General features: G+C 36.2%; 1 protein-coding gene across 9 annotated transcripts in view; it reads left to right on the top strand.

Annotated features, from left to right (window-relative positions):
- Window positions 1–19,528, top strand: part of LOC147872551 (cephalotocin receptor 1-like) — a 416,916-nt gene that overhangs the window by 394,040 nt on the left and 3,348 nt on the right. For 4 of the 9 annotated variants that reach the window (XM_087356255.1, XM_087356256.1, XM_087356259.1 and 1 more), the window contains 2 exons: window positions 4,354–5,822; window positions 15,503–15,776. In XM_087356255.1, coding sequence (XP_087212381.1) covers window positions 5,319–5,822; window positions 15,503–15,574 — 576 coding nt within the window. In that variant the 5' untranslated portion in view covers window positions 4,354–5,318 and the 3' untranslated portion in view covers window positions 15,575–15,776. Of the gene's footprint in view, window positions 1–4,353; window positions 5,823–15,502; window positions 15,777–19,528 lie in introns of those variants that run through there. The other 5 variants (XR_015537200.1, XM_087356261.1, XM_087356265.1 and 2 more) reach the window with 2 other exon arrangements.

Raw genomic sequence — 19,528 nt, 5'->3', positions numbered from 1 at the left:
TTGTACGAAATTTTATAGCCCAGGTATTTAAAGTAAGTAACTTGTTACATTTCCCAACTCGTAGGATTTGAGGTTTTCATGGCGGTGATTCTGAAGATGTCTGTCTTCTGTGTTGTTGGGCCGTGGAGTCTGAGTAGAAGTTTACCGACGTTTCAGAGGTCCTTGCTGCCTCCATCATCAGGTCAATCAGCCATCTTCATTTCCCAAGACGTTAATTATTATAATAGACCATTCCAAGCAAAACGAAACATGAGGTTTACAATATAATGGAATGTTTCAACGAAGATAATTATAAAATTCACTTTTAAAGAACAAATAATGCAATACTTGATGATAATTACTTGTAGCAATAACATTTCCTGAAAACCTTATCGTTCTGCGTTGACTGAAACCTGGCTTGTGATTTCGGACCTAAAACAAGAGGTTTATAAAGGCATGTAACGTAAGCCTATGTAAGTAATTCATGGTCCAGTTGCCTAACCTTAGTAAAATAAACATTTGACACTCTACTGTGTCTTTTGTATAAGAGATCGGATGGGCTTCGGTCAGTGTTAAAATGGCATGTTTTAGCTTTCCCCGAACTTTTCGCTTCGGAAGTACCCAGCGATTTTCATTAAAATTTGATATTGGGCTAGTGAAGTCTACCCAAGAAGATGCCAGTCACTAATTTATAGCCAGTGTTGTTTATGTATAGGCCCACTATACATAATATATATATAAAGAATAATTTATGTTGGTGTATCAATTTTATAGATTACAATATCAATGTAACCACAGTTCTGTCATGCAGATTCCAACTCACGAACGGGCTACTCTGTGGGCAATTTTATCAATATCCGTGGTGAGCATAATATTGGCGGACACTCAATAGACTAGAAATTAAACCCTACAAGTTTCTCCATTGGGGTAAGGTAAAACTGTTTCTAAATGAAGCCTCTGTATGCAGCTCATGCTTTGATTGTTTAGATGTGTGGTGAAATTGCAAAGGAAATATGTCGTCGAGACATTACAAATCTAGCCAATCGTGTTTTCGAAATTGCACGACTCAACGGTGGTCGTATTGACCTTGTAATCAATAAAGGATAAATATTAATGATTTTTTTTATTTTCATAGATATTTGTACCATTATATTAATATTAAAGCTTGTATTCAAACTTTCAATCGGATATCATTTCATACTCCACTCTGTGCAATTGCTTGAAATGCAAATTTTTATCATGGGTTATAAATACTCTTTAATTTGGTTTCAAAATTACTCCATACTTTAAAAAAAAAAGGAAAATTTTTTACGCCTTTTTGGATCGCAGTAATTTCTTCTATGCTACCATGATCAGTGAAAAACTTTAATGGTCTACATCGTGTTGTACATGAAATGTAGATTATTTTTGAAACAGCAGATTTCCAACTTCAATAAACACTCGTGATTCTATCGTCATTTTCGCATCTCATGAAATACCACTGTAAGTGAGAATAAAACATCATTTTCTTTTCCGTACAACAGCCGTGATTAACGCAACATCGCCAATTAGGCTCGCGAAATTAGAGCTGTGACTATTAACGTTCTTTCAATTTACGTATAAAACATTAAACTAGTTTATGGCCCTGTACTGAAAATTACAAATACAATTCTGACATTTGCTGTAATGCCCTACATATTTCATAATGTACTACTTTTTACCAACTAAAATTTTACAAGAATTTCACTGTACATTAGCCGCGATTTCGTGATGAATCTCGTCCGTCATGAAATAGCGTTGGTCGTTAGTCTCGTGTTTGCCTGGCTCTCTGCTTTGCGTTAAGTCATCTGGTCTTTGTCTTCGCCACTATCTGCTGAAAATTTCTGACTGCAGGTGTCGATAATTAGAGTCGAACCGAAGATCAGACATCACGAGATGCTTCCGCTCGATCAATGTTACTCGTAGGGGGCACTGTCTATTTTAAATTGAGGCGTAATTACCGATCCTGACACTTGACACGCGAGAGGATAGTCACTTTTTATGCCGCTCATATGAATGGAATTAAAATTGTCTGGTTTTTATATTGCACACTCCCTTTGTGAGCCTGGAGTTAATTTGTTGGTTGTTGATTTTTAATTTGTTAAAGAGAGTAACTTACCCATACAGACGGAATATGCTCAGGCAGCAGGCTATAGACTATGTTATCATTCTTGTCACTGTAATAAATATCAGTACTCAGATACAACAGTAATTTTTTTTTAATGCTGTGAAGGTTTCAAGTTTATAATGATTCTCCTACGTATAATATCTTTGCTTGTCGTGAAATAAAATGTATTTATAATTTGTCTGACTTATTCAGTTGGTGGCAAGTATTGAAACTGGAAAACTCATTCCTTCCATAATGTTTATGATCTTAAAATTGAACTGGACTTCAAAGCGGAGCGATTAAGTTATATTCTATGGCACGTCATCTGTGGGGGAAATTCGGACAGCTGTCGCTAATGACTGGTGGAATGTTCGCTTCAATTCCAAGAGATGTTGTTCTATGGAATTTTCTTTCCGCCTTTTTATAATAATGTACAATATGCGATTACATAATACCAGTAAAATAATTCTTACAGAGCTAATATATCCCAGTTATTTTCAAAAAATTAGGTTTATGAAAAATTCACTTCAAAATCTAAATCAAAACAAGCGAACTTAGCACCTGAAACTGCCTTTCATTAAGAATCTGAAACAAAATAAAATAAAACAATTTGAGAAGCAAAGGGACTTTTGAAGCTCTCCCTGTTACAATTTACCACACAGAGAGCATACAAATAGAAATATGGACAATATCTCTTCATTAGTTTCAAATATTATAAAATCATTCAAAAAGGTTTAATACAGTTTACGTATATTATAAATTTTAAAATTTACTTGTATTTTAATTTAGCTTAACTAGTTCGCACATAACTAGAATATAATTATGAAGCTATTTTCTTTCTGTATTCTGCGAAGTCTACAAACTTCAAAGACCAATTTCATAATTAAAGCTATGAAAATTCATCAAAGGAATAAGTTACAAATAGTGTATCAAAATTACTATTTACGTCAATTAAATATTTACGATCTTCAATGTGTCTAAATCACAGATTTAAATTTATAATAATATCAGTCTTAATATAGACTTATTAGTAATTGTTATTATATTAGTAACAAGAGTTTAGCCAATAAATTCTGGTTCAAGTATTTCGCCTGATTAGAAAAAGACAAGACGAAATTATAGCTTAATAATTGTGTCCTTGTGACCTACTTTTATGAAGCATTTATACTAGCACGTGCGTTCGTAAAATCATGGAGAGAGAGAGTAACTACAGAATACTCGCACACAAAATATTTGCTTAGCTGTGTAATTTGAAATCATATTTCCCCCGTTACGGACACTTTGGTTAAAAAATAATAATACACGCAGAACAAACATACAAACAAATTGATATACTTTAAATGTAAATCAGCTTACGATTGATATACATTTATAAAATTTAAACGTCTCTTCCATATTAATGGCTCCTGTTGGACATCACAATTGTGAACATTAATTAAGTATTTTTTTTTTGTAATTCTGTATGAATATTATGCCACTGAGGAGTTATCCATCTTAAACTTTTAACGTTGTTTTATTAACAGTACGAACATAGTCTCTCTCAATATTCTGTGGTCAAATCAAAACTACAGCCATAGAAAACAGTTCTTCTTCACAAGCTAGGAGTACATCAGCTAGACAGGAATCTCCTTGTATTTTATTGAACTAAATTTTCATTACCTTCTTCACATTAAGCCACATTTCACATCCTCCGAACCTATTTCTTATACTCTTTAGAGCAATTGGTAATTACATATACCGGTTATTTTAGTAACCAGTAACTCATTTTGCCCACAAACAGTATTTATGTATTTCATATGATTCTGAGAATAAACAGCAACTATATCATTCTTTGACGTAAGAATTTAATATTGAAATATTGTTATGACCAGCTTTGGTTTTAAATGGTAATTATAAAATGTAATTGTTACCTCCTATATAAGTCTAGGTGTTTGTCACAGGTAGTCTCCCTCCTTCAGGTCTGTCGACCTATTCGGCGTAAATCCAATGCGTCGCTTATGCATACTTAATGTTATCATCCTAATAATATTTAATTAAATGCATATAAATGATAAAGTTCTTCATCTTGAAATTGTCTCCAGTCTCCTCTCTTCCTCCTACATCCAAATATTTTCCACGTTTTCAATCGATGTTCTTTCCTCAGATTCAGAGATCAAGTTTCACACCATTAAAAATAGCACGTAAACGTTTCATTTTTGTTCCTTTGAAACACTGAATTAATTTTCTGTTCTGTTTTGCTTTTTTTTTAGATGGGACTCTCAGCTGTTGTTCAAGTCAATGGAACATCGTGGACATCATTGATCAATATGTCATCAAAGGCAGTTTGATACAATAGAAGCTCTACAAAATTTTGTTATTGGTTTATGAAATTTCGGTTACAGAAATGGTAAAAATGATCATCACATTCTGTACTTAAGGCCATAAGCCAAGATGAACTTCATCTAATTAGTATTCAGTATCTCGGCTCTTAAATCCAAGAAAGTGATTGTTATCTACGGCAATTATCAGCTGATTAGTTCAAAAAAAAAATTTAAAATTTAAAAAAAGAAAATAACTTAGGAATGAGTTACTCAGTTATGAAGTAGTTTGTAACCGTTATTTACCAGCTACACTTATGACGTAAAGCCACTAAACGAGGCTGTATTTGTAGATAATCCTCACAACTGGTTCTACAGGAAAAATAGACAAGAAGGAACTTTGTTTAGTTATTCCATTCCTATAATTGTGTGAATATGAAGAACGCATCTCAGGACCTCAGTACTAGTGCAAATCTGTAATTTATCAGTTTACTCAGTACGTTATGCTTTTAAATTAAAGACTTGCGAGTGAAATGGTGTTATTGCTAAAAACTTGTGTCATTCAGAGGAAGACTTTCATGAACAATACCTCTAAAAGAGATTTTTATAACAATGGTATCTTTGCCTGAAAACGGATTGTTTCACTAGGGATAAGAAGCGAGACCCAGCTCAAAATATTTGGTGTATTGACAAAATAAGACTCTTTTAAAATATTTTAAATCATACAGACATACATATTAAAGAATATATTATCGTGCATATATTTTAATGTTTCTTCCATCATGCGAACTCAGTTCAGATAATATTAAAATGTTTGTGATAAGTGTGTAAGTGTGATAATCAAATATATTATCGGGATGTAATAATTGTTTCAACATTGTGATAATGACTCAAAGTACAGTGGCGGCTAAAAAGCTATGCTGACGATGGAAAGTTCAGTGACAGAAGTATCAGAAGCCTGTAACCTGACGACCGCGAACAGCACAAGTGGTTTGGACCGCGACGACGCTCTCGCTCAGGCCGAGATAGCGACACTTGCCACAATGTTGACGGTCACTGTCTTGAGTAACTTCGCTGTTCTGCTCGCTCTGTCAGCCAGACCGAGGAAGAAACTTTCCCGTATGTACTACTTCATTCTGCATCTTAGCGTGGCAGACCTCTGTACGGCTTTCCTGTCCGTGCTACCTCAGCTCGCCTGGGACGTCACGTACAGATTCTACGGCGGTCCCCTACTCTGCAAGATCGTCAAGTACGGCCAGACGCTTGGTCCGTACCTCAGCGCCTATATTCTCATGGCTACGGCACTGGACCGCTACCAAGCCGTATGCCACCCACTGGCCTATTGTTCCTGGACGTCTCGACGCTCGCGAGCGATGGTGTGGATGGCCTGGGTGTTCGCCCTCATCTTCTGCATACCTCAGGTCAGTGCAGTATAAATAGACCTACTCCGTCCTCGGAACCTTGGCTCTTATCTCAAAGACTGAGGATCTTAGTGAAATGCTTACAAGAATATTAAGTCTTAAGGAACAAAGTGTTAACACGAAGTTGGTTGAAATCGTATTGTGATCTTCATAATTTGTACCGTTCACTAAATATTAAACGCTGTTTTTGTGAACGGAGGACACTTAAAATACGGGGGGACATGCATGGGGATATGAGATTTTCAGATAAAATTCGTCATAAAATCTCAAGAGAAGGAACAACTTTAGAGAACTGGGCACATAACAAAGGATAATATTTACATGGATCTTAAATATTATGTGGGAAGTTTTTGGATTGGTTTCATGTTGAAGAATCTAGTATAAGCTATTTTCAGTACGGTAATATAGTTTGGGCACCATAAACGGTGGAGAATTGCTTATAAACTGAGTTACAATCAACCCCAAGAAAACTCTACCCTGCGAAGTAAAATATTTATAAATAAGCGACGTTTATTTATGTCTGTCTTTTACTATTAAAAATTCAGTCATGGATGCTATAAGCTTTAATGTCCAGTTCTAGTGAAGCTCCGATCCGTTTTATAAAGTCCATCACCCATCTTCGAACTTTTAACAATATCAATTTAATTTCCAGATACGCTTAAAAGGCGGGAAGAACAATAGTTATTCAGAGCATGTTCTTGGAATTTTGTTTCATGTTGTAACAGTAGGATATTCGATTTCCAAAATCGTTTACAAAAATAATTTTCCGTATTGTCAGAAAAAGGGTCGACATCCAAGCAGCTCTGTGTAGTTAGAAACACGGTTATAAATTTTTATGCGACGTTACGACATAAATTAAAAGCGCTCCTCGTTATTAAGAAACATTAGACTATTGTAATGCACAGAAACTATATATGTAACTTCTGAAGTTTCCTTAGCTTTTGTACTTACACTTTCATCTGCTGCGATGTTAATTAGAGCAATTGCGGAACTTTCTAGGACACCTGCTGCCTTAGATTTCTAAACGACAGAACGAAAGTCGGACATTCACGACAAAGACATAATAGTTTATTTAAATCTACAGAAGCCGCCTCACAACGTTTATTGTCCTCTTATTTCTGAGCAACGAAGCTTACACATTTTATTTACGTAACTCGCGAACGTTGAAATTCTATAAAGAAGTTTACATAGCCGACAACGTTCTTGTACACTTACAAACCTAATAGCGTCATTTGTTTTAGTACCCAAAGCGACCTTGAAATAGGCGAATCCTTTGGTCGGTACGAACAGCACATAAACAAGAATCTTCCTTTTTATATCAACTTCCCCTTACATGTGACGTCACACACAGATACAGCTGGTTCGAACCACGGTTACGAAAAAGTGTGCTGATATTTGACTCGCCCTAAAATTACCCTGATGTAAACAAAGATGAGAGGAAGATTGATGCACATATGTAAATCCGGAACGCGTTACTAACCACTTCTCTTGTATGACTGGCCAGAGATTATATAGATCACTGCATTACGTTTGCTGCAATTTTCATAAATTTATTAATCCCTCCCATTAATTTTTAAATATCGTAAGCAAAATATACGTTGAGTTTAAAATTCCGCAACGCAGTGTTGCAAAATCATATACTTTATAAATTTTTAAGAGAGTGCAATTTTTTTATACCAATCACGTGACGTGGCTAGAGGCGAATTCTGATTGTCCTTCCGTGAAACAAAGTACATCATTTGTTCTTCGTATCCAATGAGTGATTATCAATTAGTCATGGATTAAATCGTAGGCCTACTACTGATAAAAGAACGTAACAACATGTAAGTAAACAATTACGCGTTTAATGAAAATTAATTATTTTATATTAAACGAAAAAACTCCGAAATTGCAGTACGCAACATATCACAAACAATGGATAATTTCTGAAATAATTCTCTAAACAACTTTTTCAACTCAGCGGTTATTCAGCTATCTCGTATTCGGTAAGGACGGATTTTCCCTTTTGAAGATTTATGTGTTCTTCGTCATCCTTTGCAGATATTTAACAAAATATTAGACTAGAACAGACAAAGACGATCAGTAGGCAGCAATATTTAGAATTAAAATCCTCAGAATTTGCGGTCTCTAATCGAATATTTTGTTCCATAAAAGGCTGAAAATTCTTACCCAGCTGATATATTAGCGTGTCAAGAACGCCTCAGCTCCAGTAAATTACTCTGTAGTTATTGCTGTAAACCCAAAATCCGATCTTCGTATTTGGGTGGTCCCGAGTTCCAAACCTCGAACCGGAGACGGACTACAAAGAATGAGAATTCTCTTGTTTCCTTTGGCTGCTTCAGCCAAATGCTGATGAATTATCGACGCAAAATGATATTTAATAGTTTATTTTCGTACGTCTTGTGTGTTCATTTGATATTAAATGTATAATTCTATATTAAAACGTGTACAGAAATAACAGTCATATGTTTATCATGACTTCCTGTTTTTCAGTTCCCTTAGATGAAATTTACAAATTCCCTGCGGGCAGTATTATATTTTCTAAACTTACTTTTCATCCAGATGGGAATACGGTGCATAATTTAAGCTATAAGGAACTAATATGAACTTTAAGTTCATAAACCAGAACGTTCTTAGGCTTTTGAATCCTAATTAAGTCATAAATCTTAACGTCACTCCGTGTTAACGTGGAACATAACTTTTTGTAGCAATGAAAAATGTAATCAATTTACTGCAAACTCGGTTCATAGTCCGCCTGATTTTCAAAACGACCGACATTTAGAGCTACGAAAACTTTGTTTCTCAGTCACAAACACAAGGTGAATAGTGTTTTGTACATGCATATATATATATATTGTTGTTGTTTTCTTGGCTCTACAACCAGGTTGTGGGTTTTCGCCGCCTCCTTTCGGATGTTTTCCTAATCTTTAAAGTGTGCATTTGTGAGTAGTAAGTGACAAGCCCACTGCCTCTGCACAATTTCTACTCAATCCTGATTTGACTGCCAGAGCCATCTAGTAGTGAATCAGGAGAGACTTGGGTGAGAAATGGCCGCTGAATTTTGTATTTATATAAGAGCAAATAACTGATTCAAACTTCAGCTGGGGAATCATCCAATCCATAATTTCCTAATTTTTTATTTTATGATGTTAAACTTTCTCTCGTCTCATTCCCTGACAACTGCCTGCATGACCGTTGGCTTGTCAGAGAGCGATTCAGCTCAATGAGCTCTTGTATTATTATAGTAGTCGGGATGAATCCGTGAGTTCGAGGTCCAGAACAAGTAAAATGCAAGGGGTTTCGAGGGGTAGCTGAGAAATAAACACGAACTGCCCATACTTTTAACAACATTCCCCAGCGTCCTCCTTTGTATCTCATTGTCTGAATTCTTACGTCGATAGTGTCTGTGGTTTAAACGGCACATGCTGTAGAGTTAGTGACGTAGGCGGAACTCACTCTTTGAACCGAGACAGTACACTTTTAATTAAAAATCTTGTGGAAACAATGAGGCCCCCGGGGATGAGAGAGTTCATCCTATAAGTCGCAACGAATTCTGTGTCAACAAATTATGTAATATCTTGTGGTAAGGCAAAATTTTAACCTATTCGTGTAAAATTCACGGTGATGACGTCCGAGCTTCTGTGGGACGAACTCATGTCCCTGAAAGGGCGGCTAACCAACAACGGGAATGAAATACACGGAGCTACGGACGCTGTAAGGAATTTGCCTAGTTCTAAAAGGGGCTTTGCGCCCTTGGAAATATTACCAGCGTAAATTTGTCTCCCTCTTAGTTCTGTTCTGCAAATGAGATGTCTGATGTTTTCTACTGCTGGAAGAATGTCAGCCTACACCTAAGGCAACATCTCTTTATAAGGTTGTATTGACACCAAACACAAGTTAACAGTAGGAAAATTTAATTAAACGCATCGTATAAATCGTAAGGAACATTTAAGGTCTGAAGCCATTGCTGCAGCCTTTAAGAGTGGCTGCAACGTGTTCTCTGTTTCTTCTTTCTTTCTTTCATTCTTTCTTTCTTTCTTTCTTTATTTATTTATTTATTTATTTGAATTAAAATGCCAAAGATACAGATCAAATGGTTTACGTCTTTACATCCAACTGGTAAACATATGCAACAAATATTTCAAAAATTAATAATATAACATTTTTTCCAACACATTTTATTTATGTTTATGGTATGATTCTTAAAATAAACAGCATTTATTTTTTTAAAAAAAATATATATTAACCGATTAATCTCTTTAGTGTAGAACTTTTTTCTCTTAGTTTAAGACAGAATGTTTAAACATTATTTACTGACATCTGCTTCGAAGGGTTAGCCCTTTTAGGCTCAGTCCGATTATATCTGTACAAGCTTACAGCTTAAAATATAGTTAAATTTGTCCTAATGGCTTGTCACACTCGTAGTAAATAATTTTTAAGGGTTGAATTTGACAGTACGTTTACACAAAGATTCTTTATTACAGTTTAAATGCTTATTAAAAATCCACTACGGGTTTCGATCTGAATTGTTCATTTTCAGGTGGATATCTTAAAGTGTTCGGCATTTAAAATATATAACCGCTAATTTGTATACGTAATTTCTGTTTCTGTACTTTGCTAGGCATTCAGAAAATTACATTCAATTACATTGTAAGAACATCCAATATTTTTAAAAATCATATTAATTAAATTGGACCTAATAGAGTGACATTTCATAGTATAAATTCATGAAAAGTTTAATTTTACGGTTCTACGTAAATACCGAGTAACCGAATTGGTTACACGAGGAGACACTGAAATATGTTACTCATTTATTGAACTTTTCCCCCAATATTCTGCTGCAATATATTTCTGTCTCAAAGCAGAATATCAGATTCGATAATCGAGTTGATATTTGCATCCTTGTACTGAGAATTTTGGGCAGAAATTTCGCTGTTATTCATATCTATACAGCATGACCTGTGACACCCGTTTCTGTAACTTTGAAATGACCAAAATAGACACACACATAATCCCCTCCAACTCTAATAATTTTAATGTAGTGGCGGAACGAACACCAATCCCGTGAACTTTAATGCATTCAGCTATTTGTTTCATTAACCTCACTCTGGAGTCCAGTGAATGCCAAGACCAAGTTTTGAATTTCCATTTCAAATGCTTTAATGTCGTACATTTTAGCAAGCAGACTATTTGAAAAACTAACTTCTCGCTAAATTACGTATGCATCAGCCTGTCCGTATTAAAGGATATGTACTTTTTATTTATTTGTTTATTAAAAAATACAATTTGAATCGTAAAAATTATATAACGACTCGGTGGTTGTAAATTGGGAAGGATTTTGAAGGAAAATGTCCGGAACCAAATTGTTTAATGAAACCTTTCAATCAGGATATCTGGGCGCACGAATGAGACTCAAATTTTAATCATTCCAAGTACAAAGTATTAAATTAGTATATCGTGACGTTCTGTTTGCATGAATACATTTTAATAATACATTTCCGGCAGATACAATATTTTGACTGAGGTTTATGGAGGTAGTCTTCTATTCCTGCAGAGAGTTCCAGATTGAGTCTGCATTTAGCAACGCCCTGGTATCTATAAATTATATAATTTTAATAAAAGTATTCCACTCTGTTGTTGTCCGATTTTTTTAGAACATATAATTATTCCTTCAATAAGTGAATGATGACTCTGAAACTGATAAAGATGTTAAACTGTGGAAATCTGTTAACCAAAAATAATGCTACTCTTTCGTTCTTTGCTAATTTTTCAACCATTATTATTTCTTTAAACAAAAATAATAAGCAGTCATAATAACTAGGATATGACGCGCAATGTATGTTTTCCATGAAACTGACTTATTTTTTTAAGTACGTTTAGTATTCGTACGTATATCCACAGTTTCACATTATCTGTGTTTGTTTTAGTTCTAATAAATCTTCAATTAAGAGTACATAGTTTCCATTGGCTTAAATGATTATTTTGGCATTTCCGTTTAATATCGGGGATTTCAACAAACGTTTTGCATTTATTGATATTTATGTGATTCCGCGGTTAGAAATTATTGCTTTTGTATTATTGATATTCTGTTTTAAAAAACTCTTAGTATGGGATGTAATTGATTCATCCAAACATACGTTTTCTCAATAAAGCCTCAATTTATATTGTTTATTAATTTAATTAATTCTTAGTTATTTATTTAACAACATCTACAGGGTGTCGAATTATAGGATTATTAATTAATAATTTATTTTTAAAGGAAGAGGGGAGGTTGTATCCCGTCATTTGCCCGGAGGGACTGACGAAAATAACGAAAATCCTTAGTCAAGATATCCGGTCCCCTAGTCGAGATTTAAGCTCATCATCTGCGGAATACGAGGCTGGAAAGCTAAGCGCCCGGCCTCGGCGAAAGTTGCCTTCTGTAACAACGGCGAAACTCTAAAAGGAGAATTAATTGTCTGAGAATAATTCTGGTAATCCCTTTGAATTCTCAAGGTACTACAGTAACACGAGAAGAGTGATTTTTAGACACAATGGCGTTCTGACGGTCGCCTCTGAAGCCCGTGTTAAAGTCGCTTTCGTTAAATATTAAAGCCGCCATCTCTCTGATAGCTAATTGGCAAAAGTTACAAATCGTAAGAATTGCGTAAGTTTATCTTTAAATATTACACAGCAAAGTTCGTGTAATTTCATGTCGACATGTTTAAAATATGTCTGATGAAGGAAATCATTTGACAGTATCAGATAATAATTATTTATTGTGAGGTGACGTAGGTTGATAAGATCTGAGTATAATTAAATCCGCGTAACAAGAAAATAGCCCATGCAGATCGTGCAGAGATGAAAAATAATAACTCTACAACACTGGAGAAGAAATTTGATTCCTTGTGAAGGATAGAAGATATAGTCAACTAAAATGTGCGATCTTTACAAAGCCAGTGTTTTGTACAAAAGTGGCTTTTGTAGCAACGTTAGTTATTACGAAATTCTTAGCCCAACTGCCATTGTCTTTTTCGTCACTTCTCAAGAGCGAAAATACCCATGAATGGAACACATGAGCCCACAAGAAAATCTGCATTCCAGATTCAGACATGTTATACCAGTAAAGGTTATGAATCTTATATAAAAAGTGGCATAAGTATATCTATATACATCTGAAGATTTCCGTCTTCTGGGTTGTTGCGGTGTGTAGTCTGGTCGATGTTTACAAACGTTTCAGAGGTCATACTGCCTCCGTCATCAGAGTATGAAGTTTTATGTCTTCTGGTTTGTTGCGCCGTGTAGTCTGGTCGATGTTAACCAACGTTTCAGAGGTCATACTGCCTCCGTCATCAGAGTATGAAGATTTCTGTCTTCTGGGTTGTTGCGCTGTGTAGTCTGGTCGATGTTTACCAACGTTTCGGAGGTCATACTGCCTCCGTCATCAGAGTATGAAGATTTCCGTCTTCTGGGTTGTTGCGCTGTGTAGTCTGGTCGATGTTAAGCAACGTTTCAGAGGTCATACTGCCTCCGTCATCAGAGTATGAAGATTTCCGTCTTCTGGGTTGTTGCGCTGTGTAGTCTGGTCGATGTTAACCAACGTTTCAGAGGTCATACTGCCTCCGTCATCAGAGTATGAAGATTTCTGTCTTCTGGGTTGTTGCGCTGTGTAATCTGATAGATGTCAACCAACGTTTCAGAGGTCATACTGCCTCCGTCATCAGGGCGATGAGTATGAAGATTTCTGTCTTCTGGGTTGTTGCGCTGTGTAGTCTGGTCGATGTTAACCAACGTTTCAGAGGTCATACTGCCTCCGTCATCAGAGTATGAAGATTTCCGTCTTCTGGGTTGTTGCGCTGTGTAGTCTGGTCGATGTTAACCAACGTTTCTGAGGTCATACTGACTCCGTCATCAGAGTATGAAGATTTCCGTCTTCTGGGTTGTTGCGCTGTGTAGTCTGGTCGATGTTAACCAACGTTTCAGAGGTCCTACTGCCTCCGTCATCAGAGTATGAAGATTTCTGTCTTCTGGGTTCTTGCGCTGTGTAGTCTGGTAGATGTCAACCAACGTTTCAGAGGTCATACTGCCTCCGTCATCAGAGTATGAAGATTTCTGTCTTCTGGGTTGTTGCGCTGTGTAGTCTGGTAGATGTTTACCAACGTTTCAGAGGTCATACTGCCTCCGTCATCAGAGTATGAAGATTTCTGTCTTCTGGGTTGTTGCGCTGTGTAGTCTAGTAGATGTTTACCAACGTTTCAGAGGTCATACTGCCTCCGTCATCAGAGTATGAAGATTTCTGTCTTCTGGGTTGTTGCGCTGTGTAGTCTGGTCGATGTTAACCAACGTTTCGAATGTCATACTGCCTCTGTCATCAGGGCGATGAGTATGAAGATTTCTGTCTTCTGGGTTGTTGTGCTGTGTAGTCTGGTCGATGTTAGCCAAAGTTTTAGAGGTCATACTGCCTTCGTCATTAGTCCAACAACCCACAAGACAGAAATCTTCTTACTCACCGCTGTGAAAACCTCAAATCATACATATATAAATCTGATCTCACCAAAGTCTGTTCTTTTACGAAAATATTATTGTCGTCAATTCGATTTCTACGTGAGGTATTCAAAAGTACAGATACATTATTTGAAGGGACTTGGTTGTTACACGTGTGCCGGCGATGCAAATAAGAGAATTTTCTACTTTTAGTGTAAGCAGTGCGCTAAGACATAGGTGCGTCATCACTGCAAATGCCGTATGTAAATCTTTGGACGTATTTCGCATAAACATTGTCTCCCTTGAGCGAACGTTCTCAACAAGGGAAATGATCTAGCTTGGTTATCTGTTTTTTTTTTGTATTTCTTTAACGATGTACATTTATATTAGTGTTCCCTAGGTGGATTATTTGTTTTTATTTATATTTCTTAATTTATTTTTCTTTGTGTAAAATATTGTTTCTATTTTGGGTTTGCCTGTACTTGGCTGTTATATTTAATACTGTACTAGTATAAGTTTAGTTAATCTGTTTGCGTAATATTTTTCATTATTATTGTATGTATTATCAGTGTTTGTCTGTTATTGGCTTCTTAATGATGGCAAACACTTAAATAAATTAATTTAATTTAATTAAAGTGAAAGAACATGCATTTCTGAGTTCAAACTTACTACAAATAGGTCTGCATCGCGCTTTGAAGATGTTTAATTGTATAACAGTACATTCAGATCTCACTCATTGAGTCGAATGTGCTATGACGACAAATAAACACATTAATAAACTTCACGGTGGGATAATCTCATGGAACGATCATGAAGTTTCACGATAACGGTACCGCAGACTCACTAAGCCAGATAACAAAGAGTAATTCGATTGTCGATGTTGCTGCAGGCTGCGACAGTGTGTACGTCATTTTTCACGAACATTCTGTCTGCAACTTCGCAGTCTTCACCGCTGTCAGAACTTCAGATCGCACATGTGTTTTTGTCTGACTACCACGCATTGACGAGGGTTTCAAATAAAATGTTTAGTGCCAGCAATTCCTGAGTTTGATTCCAGACAGCGACGCCGAGATGAACTATGCTAGACATTTAGCGACCGTTTTGGTTTATATCAAAAGTAAGGGCTTAAGAAATTATTTTAATATAATTAGAACATTTATTAATCAAAATATATCATAATTACATTTACTTTGGAAATTTGTTATTGTATATTTTAGATCAGTGGTCCCCAACGCGGTGCCCGCGGGCTCCATGGCGCCCGCCAAGGCTTTTTTGGGTGCCCGCGTTGATACGGAAAGAGGTTATACTAAATAATGAAGACCGTTCAACCATGAACAATATAAAATCAAACCACATATCACTACTTACTAATGCCCATCTCGACGATTGTTTGCGAGCATACTACACTCCCAAATTTGAAAAACTGGCCGATGAAATGCAGCGCCAAACATCACACTAACTTCCCACTTGAGTAATAATAATTGTACTTTTGAAATTACTTATTTTGATCGCACGGTTTCTTGTATCATTAAACGTCGTGTTGTTTTGTGTATTATTTGGTGCCCATATCCTATTTGTCCAGAGAAAGGAAAATTTGGCTTTGTTAATTGGTTGGTGCCCACCACGATCTCATAAACTCTCAAATGTTCCCGTAGGCACAAAAAGGTCGGGGACCACTCATGTACAGGGTAGATTCAATGAAATCAGTAGCAGACTCCCTGCTGTGAAAACCTCAAATCCTCCTATAATTTCACCTCTCTTTGGTCCAAATATTCTCTTCAGTGCCCTATTCTCAAATGCCCTTCCTTGGTGTCAGAGACCAAGTTTCACACCCATACAAAACCACAGAAAAACTATAGTTTTGTGTATTTACACTTTACTTTTTTAGAGAGCAGACGTAAAGACAAGGTTCTGAACTGAGTGGTAATCAGCATTACCCTAAATTATTATTATCTTATTTCCTGCTCATATTTTGATTTTTAAGCATTTATTAACAACCAAACTATTAAGTGCATAATAATAGTAACTGTTCAAAGAGTCTTTGGGATTCTATGCAGGTTTTAGCACGTATTTAAATTGACTGGCTAGCTTCAATAATGGTCTCGGGATGATGCCATATGCTCTCTGCCTCTGACGAAATACGACCAACCAGTACGGGCCTTCTATCAACCTTTACTACGTACCCTAAGTCTCCATTTTCATGGTATCCTGATGACGGAGGCAGTATGACCTCTGAAACGTTCGTTAACATCGACCAGACTACACAGCGCAACAACCCAGAAGACAGAAATCTTCATACTCTGATGACGGAGGCAGTATGACCTCTGAAACGTTGGTAAACTTCAACCAGACTACACAGCGCAACAACCCTGAAGACAGAAATCTTCAACTGCTATCCTGATAGATATTTTTGAATTAACTGACACCCTGTAAATGCTGTGATATTACCTTAGATTAGGTATCTGCCACTTTCATCTTCTTCCTTTATAATAAATACTTCGTTATTATACCGCCATTTCTTATTTGACGCTTGTAATTTAATCATTCACAGCCTCAGTCAGCTTTTAGTTTAACCTAATCACAATTTACCAGATAGTAATCATAGACAGTGTTCGTTAAAACTGAAATTTCAACTTCGAAGTTGTTGTATGAATCTGGATTAACTGCGTACAGGGCATGTAGAAAGAGTGATTAGCGCTTTAGTAATGCAATGTTGTTCCTAAATATATATATATATATATATATATATATACGTGTTTGTAATAAATAAAAACTTCAATGTTGTGTGCGAATCCGTAAAGAAGCAGAATCCTTCTTCAGAAGTAAATTATTTGCTCAGCTAATCAAAATATTTTTCTATATACTCTGGAACCCGGATGTTTGTTAGGTTTTCACGAGAGTCGCCATTGGTCCTGATTTCGAGTCAAATTAATCCAGTCTACAACCTTAAATCTGTTTCTTTAATATCATTATTTTCAGTTGGTTAGACTAACCCAGAAACATCTTCCCAACACCGAGGTTCTAAGCTGAATATGCCGAATATCGTTTACTCCGGCCCAGTCTCAAAACAAGACGACCAATCACATCGGCTGTTCACGATGGATTGCTTTATATCTGAGGGTCGTCGTATCTCATCCACGCGCCTTGCCAAGGTGGCGAAACTTCCACTTAACATGGAAATCGCAAGGAAGGTATTCGGAAAACAAGCGTGTTCAAAATTAGAGCACGTGCCTCCGCTCTTGTTTGTACAAGGCGACGGAATACCTTTAACATTATGGCCATAATTCCTGAACCCTTATGCCGGTGTAAGAGTGGGTGACAAGACAAAGCTAAACTACACCGACAAACAATTCTCCAGAGCATGGGTGTGCAAAATTGAGTACGTTAGTCGCCCGCGGTCTTTGTTGTGGTTTATGAATTTAAACTTCAGTTTTAAAACTACACATTACCTTAAGTCAGACTTCTTTATAAATGATGACACAGGAAATATTTTAAAGTCAATACAGAAATCGATCTTACAGATTTTCATTAACTATAAAATGTACAAGAAGCCATTAGGTGACATTTTAGAGACAGAGAGACATAACTTGTAAATTTTAAAGGTGATGTTGCCCCTGGACCAAAGCATAAACGAAGAAAAGCGAAACATAAATTTCATATTCCAAGTGACATTTTGTAGGTAATATACTGAATAAATGAATATGTCAGAAAGGATGCAAATATTACTTTAAAATTTTACAGCAAAAGTCGCATTATTATATCTTAAACAATGACCTCGTGAAAATATAAGTTTGGAAGTTCATCAGATTAAATTGATTAGTCCACCGGAAGGATTTCTAGAAATAATCTTATTAAATATTGCACCGTAACAATTCGACTTGGGGAGACGAGCTAGATCAATGGAGCGATACATGACTAAATATGTAACAACTGTAGAATGGCATTTGTAGTGAATACAGAATAACTCGGAGAAACGTCTATCAAAGTGACATTTTGTTTACCAGAAATTCCACACAGACTGCCGGTCTGCCCTGGGCTCGAAACGGTGTCTCCGAGGGGAAAAATTTGGCTTTCTTAATAGTCATAATATTTCTTCACCAGCTGGACTACTATTAGCTTTCCAAGATGACTCTAGGCATTTAATTAATCATTGATGTCCAGTTCTTTATGAATACCTGCGTGTTGCGTGATGTACAAGCGGAGATTAAAATGATCGCTTAAATACACATCAATGATCCCAGCTCGTATTCATCATAGCAAAAAATACTCGGGATTTGAAACTCTGTAGAATTAATAATCTGTATTATTTATATTATAACAAGTAAATCATGTACAGTTTTCCCCTGCAAGGCACACCAACGCTTTCCTCAGTGACAAGCCTGAACACCAGCTTGACATCTCAATTGAATATGTCCACTCAGAAAAGTTAGTTCTACATATAAAGGTGGTAGCTACATGTAAACAGTGAATGAATAATCATACTTCATGAAACAGAGTCCTTCTTGAGAATGTCATAGTACGCTCAGCTGCTTAACAAGAATCCCACTCTTTTCACAAAAAAAAACAAGGTCCAATGTTGTGTTCACAGCAGTCCGCCGCATTTTAAACAAGATAAACCCAATATAAACGCACTTACGAAATTTCCCCGAAGATCGATTTTAAAAGTCAACTACTATCTACTAGGTCTTCGAAATTGTATCTTACTTTCAAGCTCTTCAGCTAAACTTTTGCTAGGATTCCCCATCACGTTCATGTGTGCTTCATACCCAAGCTCATTGAATAATCCTTGATTTTATCATCTTAATATTGACTTACTATCTTATAAACGAGTAATTCGATATGAAGGTCTTTCTAATGCACGGATACCACGAAAAAATATCATTGACGACCTTGTATTTAATCGCATTTTCCTTCATCCAACTTTGTTGTTTGTGTCACGTGTTCTTAATATTTCTCTTTATAGAACTTGATAGTTTTACGGATTGTGGCTTCTTGGATTGATATGCCGTGTAGTATTTTGGCCGTATAAAATCAACTTCAACCTTGAAGACGAAGATAGCATGCTCCTCCGAAACTTATCTTTTCTGGCTAACGATACAACGAGCAACAAACTAGTATTCATACTTTATAACAGTAATGTCCAGATATGTAACGTAACACGTATATACGCCTGTGTGATACCACCCCGCCTTGTAGCAGCGACAGAGAAGTTGCCTCAAATGTAAGGCGAAGCAACCCTTTTC

Source organism: Zootermopsis nevadensis, unplaced genomic scaffold (genome assembly GCF_977971745.1).
Source record: "Zootermopsis nevadensis isolate Lab colony 2312 unplaced genomic scaffold, Znev_1.0 Znev_ptg000026l, whole genome shotgun sequence".
Classification (NCBI taxonomy): Eukaryota; Metazoa; Arthropoda; class Insecta; order Blattodea; family Termopsidae; genus Zootermopsis; species Zootermopsis nevadensis.
Note: the sequence above shows the minus strand (reverse complement) of the source record. Positions and strands in the feature narration are given on the sequence as shown.